The sequence below is a fragment of the Beta vulgaris genome, chromosome 7 (genome assembly GCF_026745355.1).
Source record: "Beta vulgaris subsp. vulgaris cultivar EL10 chromosome 7, EL10.2, whole genome shotgun sequence".
Classification (NCBI taxonomy): domain Eukaryota; kingdom Viridiplantae; phylum Streptophyta; class Magnoliopsida; order Caryophyllales; family Amaranthaceae; genus Beta; species Beta vulgaris.
Window position 1 is genome coordinate 31,081,614 of NC_079208.1, and position 19,030 is coordinate 31,100,643.

At 38.7% G+C, this 19,030-nt stretch overlaps 2 protein-coding genes across 2 annotated transcripts; one reads left to right on the plus strand and one right to left on the minus strand.

Annotated features, from left to right (window-relative positions):
• Positions 1–308: 308 nt before the first annotated feature.
• Positions 309–11,363, minus strand: LOC104898926 (U1 small nuclear ribonucleoprotein A). The gene is made up of 5 exons (XM_010686054.4): positions 11,146–11,363; positions 10,876–11,048; positions 9,402–9,495; positions 1,597–1,679; positions 309–907 (listed from the first exon to the last, which is right to left on the minus strand). The coding sequence occupies exons 1-5, from the start codon at positions 11,231–11,233 to the stop codon at positions 617–619; spliced, it is 729 nt and encodes a 242-aa protein (XP_010684356.1). The 5' UTR covers positions 11,234–11,363; the 3' UTR covers positions 309–616.
• Positions 11,364–16,212: 4,849 nt separating this feature from the next.
• LOC104899008 (uncharacterized) lies at positions 16,213–17,130 on the plus strand. The gene has a single exon (XM_010686147.1). The coding sequence runs from the start codon at positions 16,213–16,215 to the stop codon at positions 17,128–17,130; it is 918 nt and encodes a 305-aa protein (XP_010684449.1).
• The last annotated feature ends 1,900 nt before the right edge of the window (positions 17,131–19,030 follow it).

Genomic DNA, 19,030 nt, shown 5'->3' on the forward strand with positions numbered 1-19,030 from the left:
ACACCTACCTAGTTTAACTTTGAAATTACAATCTTTTACACATTCTTCGGAAAAGAGAAGAAAATGGAGAAAGAAAAAAGGTGTGGAACAATTCCCTTGTTAGGGTTGGGGGGAAGGAAGAGAAGTAAAAGGAAATGATTCATTTTCCCCTCCTAAATTGGGAGGGGGGGGGATTTGGAAGGAAGATAATTGTTCCATAAGTAGGCTTCTTTCTTAGCTAAAGCAGCTTATATAACTTCCTTGCATAAAACAAATTGAAAAATACAGACTTGAACCCTGGGAGGGAAGCTACAAGAACATACAATAGATTAGAGGTGAAAATCAGTTACCCCAAAGACTTGTATTATCAGAGCAGTACGTTGATAAAATGTAAGGAGGCAAAATAACGGTACAATCACTCTTAGGAGGTTTAGAAATCCAAGCGCCAGTACTAAAAAGCTATTTGAACCTTGATTGCACACGCAAAAAACATATCCAACTAAAATTTTACATCCTGAACTACATACATAATCACTATATCCTAAGAATAGCATGAAGGATAAATGGCAGCTCACAAACAAGAGTTCCAGACAAAAAGTTATCTCCAACACATGCAAGGCTTAACACAGATGTTCATCTATTTCTTTGCATATGTGATTAACATAGCGTTATCTCCCACTATCTTGAAATTCTGGAGTGCGTTCATTGCGACCATTGATTGCAATTCGTTTTCATACTCCACGAACGCAATCCCTGGCTTTGCTTCCACCATACGTACCTCCTTGAAGCCAGGGTATTGTCTAAAAAGCACCGACAACATCAATGTAGTTGCCTCATGTGGAAGATTCTGGACAAAAAGTATGTTATTTGGTGCAGCCGGGGCCTCTGGGATGACTGGTTTTGCACCCATATATGGGATCTGTGAAAGCTGCAATATTCAGCAAAATCGGATTAGATATGGAAAAACAGGGACCTTGTAGAATCACTGAATAATATCTTTTGTAACCAGATATTAAGTCTCTGAAAACACTTCACAGAAATCCACAACTGATAACGTGTACTTGAATCCCTTGCTACCTTAGTCATTTCATTGCTGATAACCTGCTTTACCTAGTACAATTTACCGTTCACGAGTATTACACGGGCATTCTCACCCTTCAAAATGTGGAAAGACAACAAGTGAAATTCAACTTTTAAGGTCACAAATACAGTCTCCTCAAGTATCTTGTCCAAGAAGAAAATAAGAAAAGGCAAAAACTCGCGGCAAGAAAAAACAGCAACGCAGTACACATCACAGGAGCAGAGACTAGAATATGAAGAATAAATTCCCATTGAAATCATCTTCACGTTGAAATAAGCATAGACATCGAATTGATCAGGGATTTGAACCAGAAGTCTAGAACCTCTATTACCTATAACCTCAAAACTTGACTGGACCAACCTCACTGCCTCTATAATCAAGTTTTCTACTGCATTCCCCTTTTAAAGGATGCTCTTTCCCTCTTACTAGTACAAGAAAAGGGTAACACATCTATTACTGAAAATCCATATAAGCAAATAATGCAGGGTATAGAAATACAAAAGTGCAAGAACAATAAACAAAATAAGATAACTTACAGGTGGAGCAACGCCATATGCTCCAGCATAATTCATTCCAACAGCTGGTTGATTAGCATCAAGTTGTTCCCTCCGCTTCTTACCTGTTAAGAGCATGAAAATATTGTAGTAGCTCAGTAGCTGTTGTAAAACATCCAATCACTTCAAAATCAAACATTTAAAGTACTTCAAAACCAGAAGAGCATAGTCAAGAAATAAAGGCATATTCTAAAAAATGCTATCCCACATTTCCCTTCACCATTTTGCTGTTGGGGTTTCCCTTCATTCCTTAGTTTGCTTGCAGCTTGATTTTGTTTTTCAATTCCACAAAACCATCTCAATCAGCAAGACAACTTTAGACTTTTTGTTGTGGTCTGCTTAAAGCTAACCATGTCAGAAGTTCATGTCCATCTATTTTGGCATTAAATAGATGCAATCATCTCCAACAAAGATTGGGTTAGGTGTTCATCTGATCTTCTCAATGTTGCTGCACTCCAGCCTCTATGCAATTTCTCAACAGACAACTAATCTACAGGACAAGATAGGGATCTCGGAGTAAGTTTCATTGAGCAAGTAAACCCACACTATCCACCCTCCTCAAATTTATGACCTCTTATTATGACCACCAAGCACCACATACAAAAATCTCCGACAATAATGGGCTTAAGTGAAACTTCTCTCACTGTAACATTATTTATATTTACGTTTTTTCACCAAATACCCCTAACAAATTCGTTTGTTCACCAAATACCCCCCATTGTTTGAAAATTTCACCATATAGCCTCGAGTTTGAAAATAATCTACCGAATGCACTTAATGACTAACGGAAGTCAACTCCGTTAGTCATTAAGGGCAATTATGTTAATTATCCCTTAAACACCTTAATTAACCCTAATTAATTCACCAAATTAACCCTAATAATTATTTTTAATGTAATCTCTCCCGCTTTCCTTCTCTACAGACTCTCCCCTCCTACCCATTTCATTTTTTCCCTCCACCTAGATCACCAACACCATCACCTTCCAATCCAGAAAGGCCGAAACCCCCCTTTCCTCTACCAACCACCAAAACCACCCCCTCCCCCAATCCATAAATGGAGTTTGTGCGAAGAGGAGAGAATGAGTAGGTTGACGAAGGAGATCGATGTGGTGGTCGTGATGGTGACGGATGTTTTCAGGTTAGCAGTGGTTTTCAAGGTAAAGGTGGCTAGGGTGGTTGATATGGAGGGGGCTTGATGGACCGAGAAAAATAGGGAAGAAGATAGTGAATTAGGGTTAATTAGTGAAGATAGTGAATTAGGGTTAATTAGTGAAGATAGTTAGGGTTAATAAGCTAATTAGGTTTAATTAAGGTTTATGGGTTAGGGCTTATGACTAACAAAATTCTAACTCTATTAGTCAAAAGGGTATTTTTTGTTAATTGTATAAAAGTCAAGGGTATTTGGTGAATTTCCAAAAGTTGAGGGTATATGGTGAATTTTATGAAAATTCGAAAATATTTGATGAAAGAACCATTTTATCTACTTGCATGCCAAAGCAAATTCACTTCCCTAAAAGGTGGAGACAAGTCATACACGCAACCAGGATTAAGTTTCATTGGATAACTTATCCCACATCTTCACATGCATTTCCTCAATTTTGTACTGCAACAAATGAGCATCTCTTGTAACGATGGGCTTAAGTAAAAGACACTCCTAAAATGACACGCATATCTACTTGTATACCAAAGCAAATTATATTTCTTAAGAGGCACTCATCTAAAGGACAAGACTGACATCTAACGAACAGAAGCTTTCAGGACATATACTAAAGTAAGAGAAATGAAAGTCTTATAAGAGAATATATAAAGTTTAGGGTTTTTCTATGGGGTACCCCTGTGCTCTTAAAAATTGTACCATGTAGTTTTTTTATTCTACATAACACCCTTCAACTTTATATGTTTTCTCTATGGTACCCCTATTATTTATAATTTATTGCGAACTTTAATGTGAAGACATAATGACCCACCCAACTCCGTCATTATTGGAAACCCTGTGACCTTTCTCCACTTACTCCAAATTTTTGCTTCTTATGAAATTTTGAATATTCATTATAAAGAAGCAGCAATGAATTTGTAGGTCGAATTTTGGTGGGAAATATTACCTTCAAATGGTGGAAAATAAAGAAACTAACTGTCAACGCAACATTGACTTAAGGCAGGGATACCATACAGAAAACTTCATAAGTTGAAGGGTACTATGTCAAACAAAGAAAACATAAGGGCTACAACATTGAATTTGAAAAAGCACACAGGTACCCCATAGGTGTCTCAAATCTCAAGTCTCAACCATCAATATTGGCAAAATTGTTGTGGTAGTTACACATTCATGCTTCGGTGACATCTAAATCGAAAGGTCTTGGCTTCTCTACTTCCAGTTTCCCTAGATGTGGAATTGCTTTAGTCTGCCTTCAAAGCAACTTTCATGACTAATCTCATGCAACTACAACCTTAGAGGCCACAAAAGATAGGTGAAAAAAGTAAATCAAACAGAGGTGCATGCCTTGATTAGCGTTGTCCCCCAAAAAACCTAAAGGAAATAAGATATAGAGAGAAAATATAAAACAGAGTATCTGAGAACAAGTTAAGCAAAATTACATATATATGAGTTCAAGGGGGGATGTGCAATATAATCAGACATCGTGGCCCAGCTATGTTACTCAGACCAAGATACTGTACATGTTTATGTTTCCAAGTGCCCAACTCGGCTATTTTGTGAATTGTTTCCATGACATTGGCTCATATGAAGGGTCAAAGTATTCATATCTCGTCAGTGTCCAAGAGTGGATCATCAATAATCATATAGTGTGCGACTCTGTCCATAGATACATTGCACTCCCTCCCTCTCATATAACATAACCACTTTGCATTTCAAAATACTCTACCTAATTTCTGTTTTGAGCTAAGACCACATCTCAATTCACTTTTACTTTTTCCATATAAGATTATTCATTTACCCCACTCGTCCACTATCTCCTACCCATCTAATTTTCCTCTCTTCTCAGCAAATTAAATTATTACTCATTAACTTCAATCATATCAACTTTTTATTTTTCCTCCACATAAATTACCCACTAATCAGGCAATCGCATCCATCTTTTTTACATAAAGGTTATGCAAATGGTCCACCTTATACTCCCTTTCTAATTTTGTATTTTGAGATGAAGGGGATATACACCGACACACATTTAAGCATCCACACTTTTGCATATATCTCTATTTTGTAATAGTTTGCCAATTATTTCCAGCTTATACGTGATGGTGAGAAGAAAAGAAACTGAAAAATAAATGCACCTCCACAAGCACTAAGGATAAAAAAGTAACACCCTAAAAAATGAGTAATTGTACTAAAATTTCCAACAAACTGAGAATTGCTTATCGAGTTCCAGTCAGGTAGTAATCCGACTAATTTCTTACAAAAAGTGAAATGCACAAGAACATGTTTGACTACCAATGGTAGCAAATAATACTATCATCAGTTTTTCACTTTTTCCTCATATAACCACCTGCAAAAGGATCCTAATAATACCACAATCATATCCCTTTTGCTTTTTCTCGGGGGCATCTTATTGGTAGTACACCCATATTAGCCACACAACTCTATTCTAAGTGATTAGACTTAGAAATCAACACTATAATAAGTTACGTGTTACGCTAACATCTTTCTACATTACGAGCAAGCAACAAATATAATTGACTCCAATAACATAGTAAACTGATGATGCCTTCAATTGTACTCCCTCCCTTTCTTTTTAGTTTACTCACTTCACTTTGGGGGAAAACTAAGGAGAAAGTCCAAACAAAGGGAAAAAATTTACTCATGGACTTAGATAAATAACTTATTTTTATTATTATTATATCTAAAGCCATATATTATTTTATTATAATTAAACAAAGGGAAAAAGTTTACTCTAAGAATAATTCAATCTTCCCAAAATTATCTCAACCGGCATTAATCCCAGAATAATCCTAACTATTACCCCACCCTTTCAAAAAGTGTCTCATCCCAGCTAAACCAGTTCAATATGCCAAGTGTCACAAAATAATTGGATCAAACTGATTTTTTTGTAAATAAGAAAATCTAGAAAAGCGTGTCCAAAAAATTGACATATTGGTACTCATTTCGACCGACTTCTCAAAATTAGCGCCCTATAAAGGCGCATGCCGGTGTCCGTTTCTTTAGAAAGAAGTCGTTTCGAAGGCCAAACGTGTCGTTTAGCCTTGAAACGCGTGCAAGAAATTGATGTATTGGTACTCATTTCGATTGGTTTATCTAAATTTACACCTAAAAAAGACACTTGGTGATATACCCATTTTTCCTAAAAAAATTCGTCTCAAAGGTCAAAAGTGGGTTTCAGGTAGCCTCGAAGCACGTGTCGAAAAAATTAACGTATTGGTACTCATTTCAACCAGCTTTTCCAAATTAGCTCCCTTAAGGCTCCGCAGCGTGCATTTTTGCAAAAAAAGTCACTTTGAAAATTGAAAGAGCGGTTTAAGTAGACCTGGCAAAGTTGGTCCTGATCCGAAAATCCGGTCCGAAATATCCGATCCGTGGTCCGATCTGGGTCCGAACGAGACAGTCCGAACCTTAATCCGAATCCGAAACGGTCCCGATCCGGTCCGAATCCCGATCCGAAATAATCTTGATCCGAAACTCATCCGAAATCCGAATGATCCGATATAATCTTACCCGATCCGAAACCGATCCTACCCGATCTAAAACTGGTCCGACCCGAAGGTAAACCGATCCGAAATTATTGGTTTCGATTAGGCTTTGATCCGAAATACCCGAAACTTACTCGTTTTTTATATTAAAAAAATATCATTGGCATAAGTATTCCATTCATCCCACCATAGTCCGATTTCGATCCGAAATAATAGTCCGAACGATGACCCAATCCGAACGATCCGATCCGGTCCGATCCCGGTCCGAATGTAACTTGATCCGAAAACGGTCCGATCTGAATTGGTCCGGTCCGATTCCAATCCGAAATAATAGTCCGAACGATGACCCAATCCGAAACGGTCCGATCCGGCCCGATCCCAGTCCGAATGTAACTTGATCCGAAAACGGTCCGATCTGAATTGGTCTGGTCTGAATCCGATCCGATTGGTCCGATTGCCAGGTCTACGTTTAAGCTCGTCTCGAATCATGTGCCAAAAATTAACTAGTTGGTAGTAATTTCAACTGGCTTCATGAAATTAGTGCACTATAAAAGGCGTATGCTTGTGTCTGTTTTTTTTAAAAAAAGAAAAGTCACTTCAAAAGTCAAAAGTGTCGTTTAAGATCGCCTTGAAACACGTACCATGAAATTCATGTATTGGTACTCATTTCCACTAGCTTCTTGAAATTTACACTTCCAAAGGGCGCTCCGTGGCGTCTGTTTTTTCAAATAAAGTCGTTCTAGGGGTCAAAAGTTTCACATCATCTCAAAACACGTGTCCAAACTTTGACGTTCTGGTGATCATTTCAACATGACTCTCGAAATTATCGTGTCCCTTAATGGTGCCTGGCAGCATCCCAATTACCCAAGAAAGTCATTAAAAATTTTAAAACACCATTTACAATTGCCTCGAAATACATGTCTAAGAAAGCGTGAAAGGCAAGACTCAAACAAATGGAAAAAATTATTAATTTCCAACTGAAAAAAATATTAAATTAATTCTTGTAATGAATAAAAGTTACAATTAATTTTGCTAATGAAAAAATGAAAAATAAAAGCACAATTTAAAAAATTTAACCTGTTTAACAAGTTTTAGGTTTAGGTTATCCAGGACTGCTTTGAGAAGGGTGGAGTAATAGTTGGGATTATTCTGAGATTAATAAAAGTTGGAATTATTTAACTAAGATGGTCAATAGTTACGATTAGTGCTGTGAATTTTCATAGAAAAATAAAACTATGCATTGATTGACCTTGAGGCCTACAAAAAATATCCATTCATAGCTAGCCTCCCAATCATGTTCATGTCCCATCCATCTCACACTCCATTAAAGTTAATCTCAAAGTTATTGCTGTAACTCACCCTAAACCTCCTGTGCTGATTACGTATAAGAGAAGGAACAAGGCTAAAAGAAACGACGTAGGGTTAGAGAATATTCCGATCAATGCTGAACTGGAGAATGAGCATGGAAATATCTAGCTACCTTCTAGAAAGAAAGGGCAAGCTGCTCTTTTACTAAAAATATTACTGTTGTAGGTAGTGGTGTGTGATGTCATAAATAGGGGATTTGTACCGGGGGAAATCATTCTGAAAAGTATTGAGAAATAGGAAAACCTTGGGAGAGCACTCATCCTCTCGAATGATGAGCACTGTATGAAGTTGATGACCATTGATTGAATACAATACTATCTATACTCTTAGCCTTATTTTCTTGTTATTCACTAAGTTTGATCTGAGTTCATAGCAGTTATATGTTGCAAGCAAAGACTCCATTCAATAATTAGATAAGATAGTGCAACCTAAACAGTTACCCTAGCAACACTTGGCATAATAGAGATAATTGTAATAAAAGATGCAACAACACATCGACAAAACTTTATATTACTCTCTTAATCTTAACAAAAAGACAGAAGTTCCAACCAAAGCAGCTGCACGCATCTTGCCACTTTCCAGCTTATAAGTATGGGGCAGTCTCGATGTTCCTATGAAGTTCAGGAATTTTGGGAGCACTGACAAAATTGGGGGTTGCTCAGCTATTTTATGAGGCACAGAAGTGCAGATTTACAAGCTACACCAAACAGCCAGGTCCAAGCCTGAGAAGGATTGAACTAAGTCTGGATGTAATAATCTTTTTTCATATGACAGGAACTTCCATTAACAAGACATCTCTCATCACTCGGTATGGAACCCTCAAGTGGGAAAAATATTTAACAAAGTGACTCATTGAAAATCGAAAAGCTACTATCATGCTCATTAAGGTGACGAAGTTGTTGATGTGCAAGGACCATTTTGCTTTGCATCTTCATTCCAATTCACAGAAGTTAGAGGTCGAGTCCTTCATAATGCTTCTAAATTTCTGATGATAACCTCCCAAATTTGCTAGAAATAACTTCTTTCAGGTGCCCCTATTTTGAGAAACTAAGAGCTTATAATGAACTACAAGAAACTAGTTCAGAGAAGGTGTTTAATACTTCGCTCATTAACTTCCAAACTCAAATATCTTCAATACATTCTCTACTACCATGGTTTTAGATTGACTGAAGTAGATAACTATGTAAAGAATCATATCTTCTTAGATAGTGTAACTATAGACATCGCAAATTACTTTCTTCTTATTTCTTTCACAATCTAGGAGTAGGGATAGCATTCACTTTTAGAGTACCGTATGTGTGTTACAACTCCATTCCCACTTTTAACTTTTGTACCAGATATACCCTTTAAAGGAATAGAGGATGAAAAATTCAACATTCCAGAAGCAAATTAGTATTTACTTATACAAGTCTCGTAGCATCTTCAAATGAGTCAAGCTAAGAATTACAATTCGATATCCTGACCCAAACTAGGCCTGTTTGGAATGAAAAAGTTACAGTTGCCAGGTCAAATTCTTTCTAGTAGAAGTGAAACTGAGTGGGAAAACCTACTTCATCATAAAAAAAGGGTTGGCTTTCTCTAGATGCCAAATCATTTCTTATAGAACAAAAAAATTTCCTAACTCATTTCTGGAATTATTTCATAAATCTTGACTTTTATATAAATTACATTGGCGGGAAAATTGTAGTCATTTAACCTGTTCTAATATACAACCAGCCATGGCACTTGAATGTGGCTATAGAAATGAAAGTGCATACCTCTCTCCTCATGTCTCTTTCGTTTTTCACGTGGAACGAAAGTACCATCAGCTTTGGCAATTACATCTGACTTGGTCTTTGCATATTGTATTCTCTGCATTACACAATAATTATTTATCATTTCTACTACCTAGCCATAAGAGAAAATGAATGGCCATGGCAAGTACGTAGTAATATTTAAGTAGACAGTAGGCTTTCCAGTTTGCAAAGTGAACACACTTCATATGTGTGTGTGTGTGTGTGTGTGTGTGTGTGTATAAATATAATTTTCATAATCAAATAAAGCTACCCCAAAGCTAGGGTGGTGCACACTTCCAAAACCTTAGCAAAACATGGAAGCGGGTTGCCTATCGTATCGAAGTGTCACATGGCATCTTTCGCCTACCAGGCTCCAACAATTTTCTCAATGTATCGAAGTGTCACATGGCATCGTTCGCCTACCAGGCTTCCACCAACAATTTTCTCAATTCTCCATTTTTTCCAATGATAAGTATGCTTCTTTCCCACCTTCATGGGTTCAAGAGACAACCACTCCCCACGTTTGTTTTAACTTTCTTCCCTTGAATATCATATTTTAGGGGATAAAACTTCCATTGACAACACTTTCAAATGGTAAAACTACTCACACTCCTTAAGCCCAATTGAAAGATCATAAAATTAAATTCGATTTTCACCTCCATAAACTCTATAGTGGAAGTAATTTTCACCTACCAGTCTTGTAAATGGATTAAAAGGAATATACATAATGAATGCATTAGTCTGCATCGACTTCCAGCACAATCTGCGATTTTGCAGGAGGGGATGTTAATGTTACTTAACTTGGGACTTCGACGAGAAGAAAATTGAAGGAAAATTCAGCATATGCTTTCCAGTCCCCAGAATAAACAATATATCTCATGTGGAAAGGAAAAAGGAAGCAAAATTCTCCACCTCAAATTCTTAATTTGTGGCAACAAATGACAAAAGTAAAACAAACTAAGTCTCCCCACAATCCAATGATCCCATTCCCCCTCCCCGTCTTAATTTGTATCGACAGATGACAAAAGTTAAACAAGATAGAAATTCCCTCCAACCAAACAAGCACAAAGGACAGCAGCAAATACGCACTCAGGTGTCGGAGCTTTGAATTAGGAAATTTGACACCGGAATTGCTAATAGAACATTTAGTAGGGAAAAGTTGAACAAAATCTTCCCCTGCTTCCCTCATCCTTATTAGTCCCACCATAGGTTAACATGATGATAGAGCAACACGAATCCTACATTTGTAACTCCTACAATCTAAAAATTACCATAAAGCATCTTTAAATCATAATACTAAAAACACTAAACAAAAAAACTAAAATAAAGAGCTCAACATTTAAACAAATAATAGTGCAAATAAAAATTGATGATAGAGAAAACATACTACATGGTCTATTAAAACACCGTCCATCTTACCCCAAGATTACGGCGAAACTTAACTAGAAAAACATACCATGGGTTTATCATAAAACGGAAAACCTTGCATTTGGCGAATTGCATTGGAAGCAGAAGAACTATCCTCGAAAACCACCCAAGCTTGACCTTTGTGTTTCAATGTCTTGAATGCTAAAACCTCAACAATCTTCCCGAATTGAGAAAATACGGCTTTTAACGACTTCTTCAACTCTGAAAAAAAATATTATACAACAAAAGATAAACAAATGCGAGAGGAGAAAGAAAGAGAGAGATTGAAGATAAAAATTAGGGTAAAATGAAAGGTTACCTTCGAGCTTAATTTTTTCGTTGAGATTATTAATGTAAATAGTTTGATTAGGAGGAGTATCAGTTCCAGGATTAGCGACTTCCGCCATCGCCACTATTCTCTGCTTCGTGCTCGTGCTTTTGATGGAGTATTGTAGAACTCAGAGATTCTGCTATGGCTTCGCCCAGAAGTTCATACAAGCTTGAAAAGGGAGAGATAGTGGGCTTTACTTGTATCTCGATTGGGTTAGAGCAAGTAGGTGTAAGCGGACTACGAAAAGTCCAGAGTCCAATCCAGTCCAGTCCAAACTTGTCGGACTGGACTGGACTGAAAATTTTTCGGACTGGAATCGGACTTAAATTTTCGAGTCCAAATATTTTTGGACTGGATTTGGACTCATCCTTTTGGAGTCCAATAACTCCAGTCCAGTCCAAAAATATTTTTATATATAATATATATTTAATACATATATAATGTATATATTAAAAAAATTGATACTATTTTTAAAATTTTGGAGTTTTCAACCTTCCCTCTCTAAATATTTCAACTGACAATTTTACTTGGCGCCAGACTATTGCACTTAGCTCCATTTGTTAAATAAATAAATTATACTAACAGTAGTGCAGTATTAGGCTAGTAGTCGACTAATTCTACCTCACTTCACTCCTCAGTCCTTACTACTCACTTCCTCTTCATTTTCTTTCTACCCGCTTTCTCGACTCTCGCATTCTCTATTTCTCCCTCAAATTGATTCTCAGTCTCTCTACTTCCTCTCAACTTAGATCAAGGTACGCATCTAATTCAACTTTTTATTCATAGTATTTTACTTTAATTTAAGCTTTTAATCTAATTTACGGATATTGATAATTGAATCAGACGTCAAATGCTCAAGCATCTCAAAAAACGTTGTGAATCATTGAATCTAAATCGGGAAAAAATATATAATAATCGGACTGGACTGGATTCGGACTCAAGAAAAAATTATCGGACTGGATTAGACTGGACTCAAAAAATATTTGGATCGGACTTGGACTCAATTTCTTGAGTCCAAAAAACTTTGGACTGGATTTGGATTTGGCAAAGTCCAATCCAGTCCAATCCACTTACACCCCTAAGAGCAAGTAAACCAGTCGTGTCGTGTCAAATTCGTATCGGGTATTCGGTAGATGAATTGAACTCTTTCAATTTTAAACCGACTTATTTATTAAACGGGTTAAAAATACTCAATCCTAATCCGATCTAATTATTAAACGGGTTATCTGACCAATTTATTACTCCGTTTATCAAGAGCACATGTGTTTTAGGTCTAATTTCACACAAGGATTAATTTGCTGGGAGAGGGAGTTGACAAATAACTTGCGAATATTAAAAACTTGCGTGAAATAAAGTTGCGTAAAGTAAATGCAAGAAAACAACAATTTTTACGTGACAACCCTTTGGAAACGAGGGAAAACCACGAGATGATTGGTATCCTGCCAATTCACTATGTTGGTTGAGTTTGTCGGGGAGTACAAGTGTTTAAATGAGAGAGAGAGAGTAGAAGTAGTATTGAGTGATGATTTACAACATGCGAGCTACAAGACTATTTATACTAAGTTAGAACAATTACATTGTGATGTAGCCGTTTTCCTGCTTATTCTTCATTGGCTGAGATCCTATTTTGCTGGAGGGAATGAGAATATCTCTTGAAGCAGAGGTAAATTTACCTCATTATTTTTAATTTCAGAATTCTTGATTAGTAATTCAAGCCTAATTTATATTTAGATTATGATTAGGAGTTTAATTGTGGAGTATAGTTTACTTGAAAGGAGTTATGGTAGTTGTTGTTGTGGACTTGTGGTGGTTGTTGTTGGTTGTGCTGTTGAATTGTTGTTGTTTTGTTCTTGTTGTAGTTGCGTTGTTGTTAGCGTTGTTGTTATTATGTTGTTGTATTGTTGTTGTTGTTGGGATTGTTGGTGGTGGTGATGCGTTGTTATGGTGTTGTTGTTTTGCCACTGTTGTTGGGTGGTGGTTGTCTGCAGTGGGTGTTGTTGTTTATGAACAACAACACCCACTGCAGACAACCACCACCCAAGTGTTTTGCTGGCTTAGTTTATGAACTGAAAATAGAAATTGGGAAAGGTATGGGTGGAGGATAGTTATTCTTTTGACCTGATACGGTCGTCTACGCTCCATATCGAACCTTGGGGGTAGTATTGTTGGGCTCTATAACAAACCTTGGAGGCAGCTTTTGTCCTTTGTCCAAAGCCTGTGCTTGTAATCCCCCGTAATTTTAATGGATTTTATAAATATATTTTTAGTATTTATATATTTATATTTAAACATATTTTAGTTTTAAAATGATTTGACTATTTGAAAAGATTGACTATTTTAAAAGTCAAATGAAATTATTTTAAGGATTTAAGGAAGTTAAAAATATTTTAGTTAAGCATGCTTTGATAAAAGTTTTAAATACTAATTTCTAGTGGAAAAGAAGTCTAATGGACTTGAGGAACCCAATAAGGACAAGGAGTCATATTGGTGATAAAAGTTCTAATTTGTTTATCCTATTCATCATCAATTATCATTAAGCCCAATCTCCTTTTCCTAAGCCCAAAAAGGAAGCTCCTTATAAATATCCTATCACTCAATTATTACTACACAAGAATATTTTCTCTCTCCTCTTTCTCAAACCACACGGCATTCTCTCTCTCCTCTTCCACGGTTTTCTTTTTTTTCTCTTCCAAGTTCTTTCTTTCTTCTTCATCAAGTAACGTTTCTTTTTCAACAAGAAACATCACAAGCCTTCCAAAACCACCGTGAGTTGTGCCACCGTGTTGCTGCCGTGGTCCTCTAATTTTCGGAGCCCCTTTGTTCTTCCTCTTGTGGTTGTTTTCTTTTCTTCTTCCTCAAGATTCCATTAAAGACTATGTTTTTATGCTTTCTTTTAATGTTAATCATGATTATTGGGTTTAATTTACTGTTTTAACGAATAATCTTGATTCATATATATATTATATTATGAGAATAAAAATTCAGATTTGTTCATTATGGTTAGTGTTGTAGCCTTAAAATCAAAAGCTATGGAGGTGCCACGTGGCCTCATCACCACCTTACAAGTGGCACGTACTTGTACTGGTAAAGTACATGGGTCAAAAGTTTAGATGGGCTAAAATACACTTTTCTGAGGAAAAAAGTGTACTAACAAGCTTCATTATGGCCCAAACTTGTACTTAGGGCTAGTAAAGGTAAAGCTTATTACTGTAAAAAGGGGAGGTGTACTGACAAATCAACATATGCCACGTGTCGCAATATTATTGCTCAGCCAATCAGATGCTCCCAAATTAGGGTGACATCAAGGTACAACAGTCATTTCAAACAGTATAAATAGTCCTTGAAATCAGGGGAAAGGTACGTTTTTCAGGACATAGTACTGTTATTCTACCATAAATTCTACTTCTCTCTACTTTCTCTCTCTAAAAGTTCCTTCACATCCCTAATATCTGACTTAAGCTTCGGAGGGGGAAATACCACCCAAACCTCCAGGATGGGTCCCTTTCTTGCAAGTTTCAAGGCAGACCTCAGGTCCGGAATACGAGCTCAGGTGTTGTTGCACAAGTCTCCAAATTGAGAACCTACTGTTGGGAGTTGTAGTATTGATTTACTAGTTTTGCACTACGTAACATTTGGCGCCGTCTGTGGGGAGACGCAACAATGACTGATTGTTACTCATCCAATATTGCCAGGAACAAAAGCTTTGAGATACGGGTAGAGGATACAGTGAATGATGAGAGGCCGCCCCGAGGACGAGACAGGCCCTCTGCTGCCGTTCGTCTCTCTGGAGGGAGTAGGGGCCCTATTATCCAAGAGAATTTTGACCGTCCAGTGACGGCTGGTCATCTGGAAAACGTCTTGAATGACTTCCAGACTAGGATGGCTGCTGTCATGGAGGAGCAAATTAAAAGCAATATGCTGTTTTTTCAGGTTAATCCAGGGCGAGAGGTGGCAGTATCACTTAGAGGAAAGTCTCAGGAAGGTCGTCCAGGAACCAGCCGACCTCCTCGGCCAGAGTTGACCAAGCCTTTGTCTAAAGGAAAACAGCCAGCTGTCAGTGAACCAAGAAGGAAGACGGACTGGAAGTTGGTAGTTAGGCCAGGAGATAACATCCCTCCTACTGGTCATAATATGGAGACGGATGCTATGGAGTACTTGGAGGCCAAGAGGGCGGCTGCTCTTCAGCATTCGGCCTCAGGGTCTACTCCTTACATGAAAGATCCTTCGTTGAGAGTTCCGTCCAAGACAGCAAGAAGAAGTCAAGGACCTTCGGCTGTTCAGCCAAGACAAGAGAAGACGGTTATACAACCAATGGTGTACAGGCGTCAAGCCTTAGCTAACACCTCCTCAAACCCAGTACTGAAGGAATATTGCCAGAAGCACATACCCACTGAGGGACATGTTGGGGCACTCAGGATTAACTGGCCGACCCCCTTTTCGGCCATAATCATGGAGGCCCCCCATTCCTAAAGGTTAAGCTTCCGACGATTGAACCTTTCGACGGTACTACAGATCCAGATGATCATTTATCAGCCTACAAACACCAGATGTACGTTCAGGCAGTTGATGACGCTACGTGGTGTAAGAACTTTCCAGCCACACTGAAAGGAGTAACTTAGAAGTGGTTTAACAATCTTCCTCCTAACTCGGTGAATAATTTCACTGAGCTTAGTTTATTATTTACAAGCCATTTTGTAGCAAATCGGCAAGAGCAGAAGACCAGCATGCATTTGGGCAAGGTCGTCCAAGGGCCTAAAGAAGCCGTGAGGAGCTATGTGAAGAGGTTTAATCTAGAAGCGTTGTAGATCCAGGATCTGAATGCTGGGGTGGCTTTTGATGCTTTCATCCGAGGTCTAAGACTTGGAAGTTTTAAGTTCGATTTGGTAAAAAAGAAGATTAACCACCCTAACTGAGGCTCTTAAGGAAGCAGAGGCTTTTATTCATGCTACGGAGGTTTGTGCGGAAGCAAAACATCCAAAGGCAAAGAAAGTTGAAGAGACTATTCAGCCAAAAAAGAGCATTCCCAAGAAAGCTGAAACTTGGGCAATGAATTTAATGACAACTTCATCCAAAAGAAGAAGAAGATCTGAATCGACAGCTTCAGCTGAGCCTATAGAGTTCAGCAAGGATCAGTATTATATTCTCATGGAGATCAAGGATCAGCACGAGCTGAAGGCACCAGCAGAAATGAAGACGCCCTACAGAAACAGGGATAAAAGCAAATACTGCCATTATCACAAAGATTGTGGTCATGAGACGAACGAGTGTAAACATTTGAAAAGAGCTTTGGAAGACTTGGCTTGTAAAGGCAAGATGAACTCTTATCTACCTCAGTCAAGTAGAAAATTCCAGAAGAAGGATAACCGTCAGGGAAGAAGAAAAGATGATGAAAGCACTGATGAAGATGTAGTGATGGTAATTTCTGGAGGATTTGCAGCTGGGGGCCCTACGAATTGTGGCCACAAGAATTATTTGCGGGAACTCAGCCAGGTGATGCTTACCAACCAGGCAGAGTCTGATCCTTTCCCCAAAATTATGGTCAGCGAGCAGGATAGGGGGAAGATAAGAACACCTCATGATGACCCACTGGTGGTAGAAATGAAAATTGCGAATCTCAGGGTAAGACGGATCCTGATTGATATAGGAAGTTCTACCGATATCATCAGTGCGGATTATCTCTCAAGGTTAAAGTTTGATGAAAGCAACTTGGTACCTGTCAATCATCCTATTATCGGATTCGGTGGGGGAGTCATTCATCCTATGGGTACAGTCACTCTACCCGTCAGGGTAGGAGATAAAGAGGCCGCTCGAATGCTCTTTGTGAAATTCTTGGTGGTACGAGATTTAACAGCCAATAATGTCATCCTCGGACGACCCACCTTGAACCACATCAAAGCTGTCATTGTGACTCATCTGATGCTTATGAAATTCGAGTGTGATGGAGGAAAGATTGGATCCTTATATGGTGATTAGGAAGCAGCAAGAGAACGCTACCTCACCACTCTGAAACCATCATCATGAAAAGGAGAAAAGACAGAGCGGCCAAAGGCCATAGAAGAAGAATCGGCCGAGATAGTAAAAGGCCAAATAAGTGAGCTGAAGAATGAAGTAGGGAAAGCTCAAGGAAGGTTCCTTAAGAAGGCAAGCCGGCCATACTCTTGCCAAGCAAGAAGAGGAAATGTCTTGCTATTAAGGAAGAGAAGAAATTTTCTGATGAAGTAATGGCTATCATGAGCTTGGGACTAGAACTTCCAGAGCCAGTGGAGAGCCCAGTTGAAATCTGCTTGAATCCAGAACGTCCAGAAAGGACGTTGAAAATCGGATCAGTTCTTGGTTCTCAGACCAAGGTCGAATTGGTCGCGTTGCTGAAAGAATTTGAGGATGTTTTTGCATACACCATTGAGGAGATGCCGGGGATTGATCCCGAAGTTGCTGTGCACAAGTTGAACATAGATCCGGGGCAAAAGCCAGTCCGGCAGAAGAAAAGACACTTAGGACCGGCCAGGAGCCAAGCTGTTGATTAGGAGGTCCAAAAGCTTTTAAAGTCAAAATTCATCCGGAAACCTTTTATCCGGATTGGATTGCTAATGTAGTCATGGTTTCCAAGCCGAATGGCACGTGGAGGATGTGCGTTGATTATACCGATTTGAACAAAGGCTTGTCCAAAGGACAATTTCCCCTTGCCTAAAATCGATCGGTTAGTTGACTCCATAACAGGGCATGCACTGCTAAGCTTCATGGACGCCTATTCAAGTTTCCACCAGATTTCTATGTGGCCTGAAGACCAGGACAAAACCTCGTTCATCACTGAGAAAGGCCTTTACGGCTGGCTGAGGATTCCTTTCGGCCTCCGAAATGCACCGGCCACCTTTCAGAGGCTCAAAAACTCAGTCTTTCAGCCGCAGTTAGGACGGAATATGGAGGCTTATATTGACGATATGATCGTCAAAAGCAGAAGGGAAGTGGATCATCTGGAGGATTTGCGAGAAATATTCATGACCCTCAGAAAGTACAAGCTGAAGCTCAATCCGCAAAAATGTGTGTTTGGTGTAGTTGCCAGGAAGTTTTTAGGGTTCTTGGTCGATCAACGAGGAATTGAGGCCAACCCTGGCAAAATACAAGCAATTCTGAATATGACCTCTCCGTCCAAGATTAAAGAAGTCCAGCGCCTGACGGGATGTCTGGCCGCCCTTGGGCAATTTCTCTTTAAGTCTGGTGATAAGTGTCATCACTTTTTCGCAACAATAAAGAAGAATGCAAGATTTGAGTGGACGGAGGAAGCAGAAAAAGCTTTTCAGCAAGTAAAAGAGCATCTCCAGCAGTTGTCCAGGCTTATCTGCCCGGCCGAAGGAGAAAAATTATATGTATACTTAGCCGTATCTCCATTTGCGGTTAGTGCCGTTCTCTTGGCTGAAAGGGAGTCGGTACAAACACCCGTCTACTTTGTTAGCCATGTGCTAAAAGATGCAGAAGGCAGGTACTCAATGATAGAGAAGTTCGGCTTGGCACTGCTTATGGCCAGCCGGAAGCTCAGGCTATATTTCCTTGCTCACAGTATCCTTGTCTATACTGATCAGCCTTTGAAACAAGTTTTGCATAAGATGGATGCTTCTGGACGAATGCTAAAGTGGGTCGTGGAGCTCAATATGTTTGATCTATCGTTTGAACCTCGAAAAGCGATTAAAGGGCAAGACCTAGCAGATTTTATTGTAGAGCTTACTTGGCCTGCAATAGAATACGTCCAAGATCCAGCAGAAGGAAAGCGACATTGGACTCTTATAGTAGACGGGTCGTCCACTGCCAATGGTTGTGGAGCGGGGATCATCTTCCAGTCACCTGAAGGAGACAAGTTTGAGTATGCCATAAAATTTCA

Bases quoted from the DNA above. Each gene is read 5' to 3' on its own strand.
- LOC104898926 (XM_010686054.4), bottom strand. From the start codon at position 11,233: ATGGCGGAAGTCGCTAATCCTGGAACTGATACTCCTCCTAATCAAACT. The intron at 11,049-11,145 runs GTAACCTTTCAT...ATTTTTTTTCAG, and splicing joins CGAAAAAATTAAGCTCGAAG to AGTTGAAGAAGTCGTTAAAA. The intron at 1,680-9,401 runs GTATGCACTTTC...TGCTCTTAACAG, and splicing joins AAAGAGACATGAGGAGAGAG to GTAAGAAGCGGAGGGAACAA.
- LOC104899008 (XM_010686147.1), top strand. From the start codon at position 16,213: ATGACAACTTCATCCAAAAGAAGAAGAAGATCTGAATCGACAGCTTCA.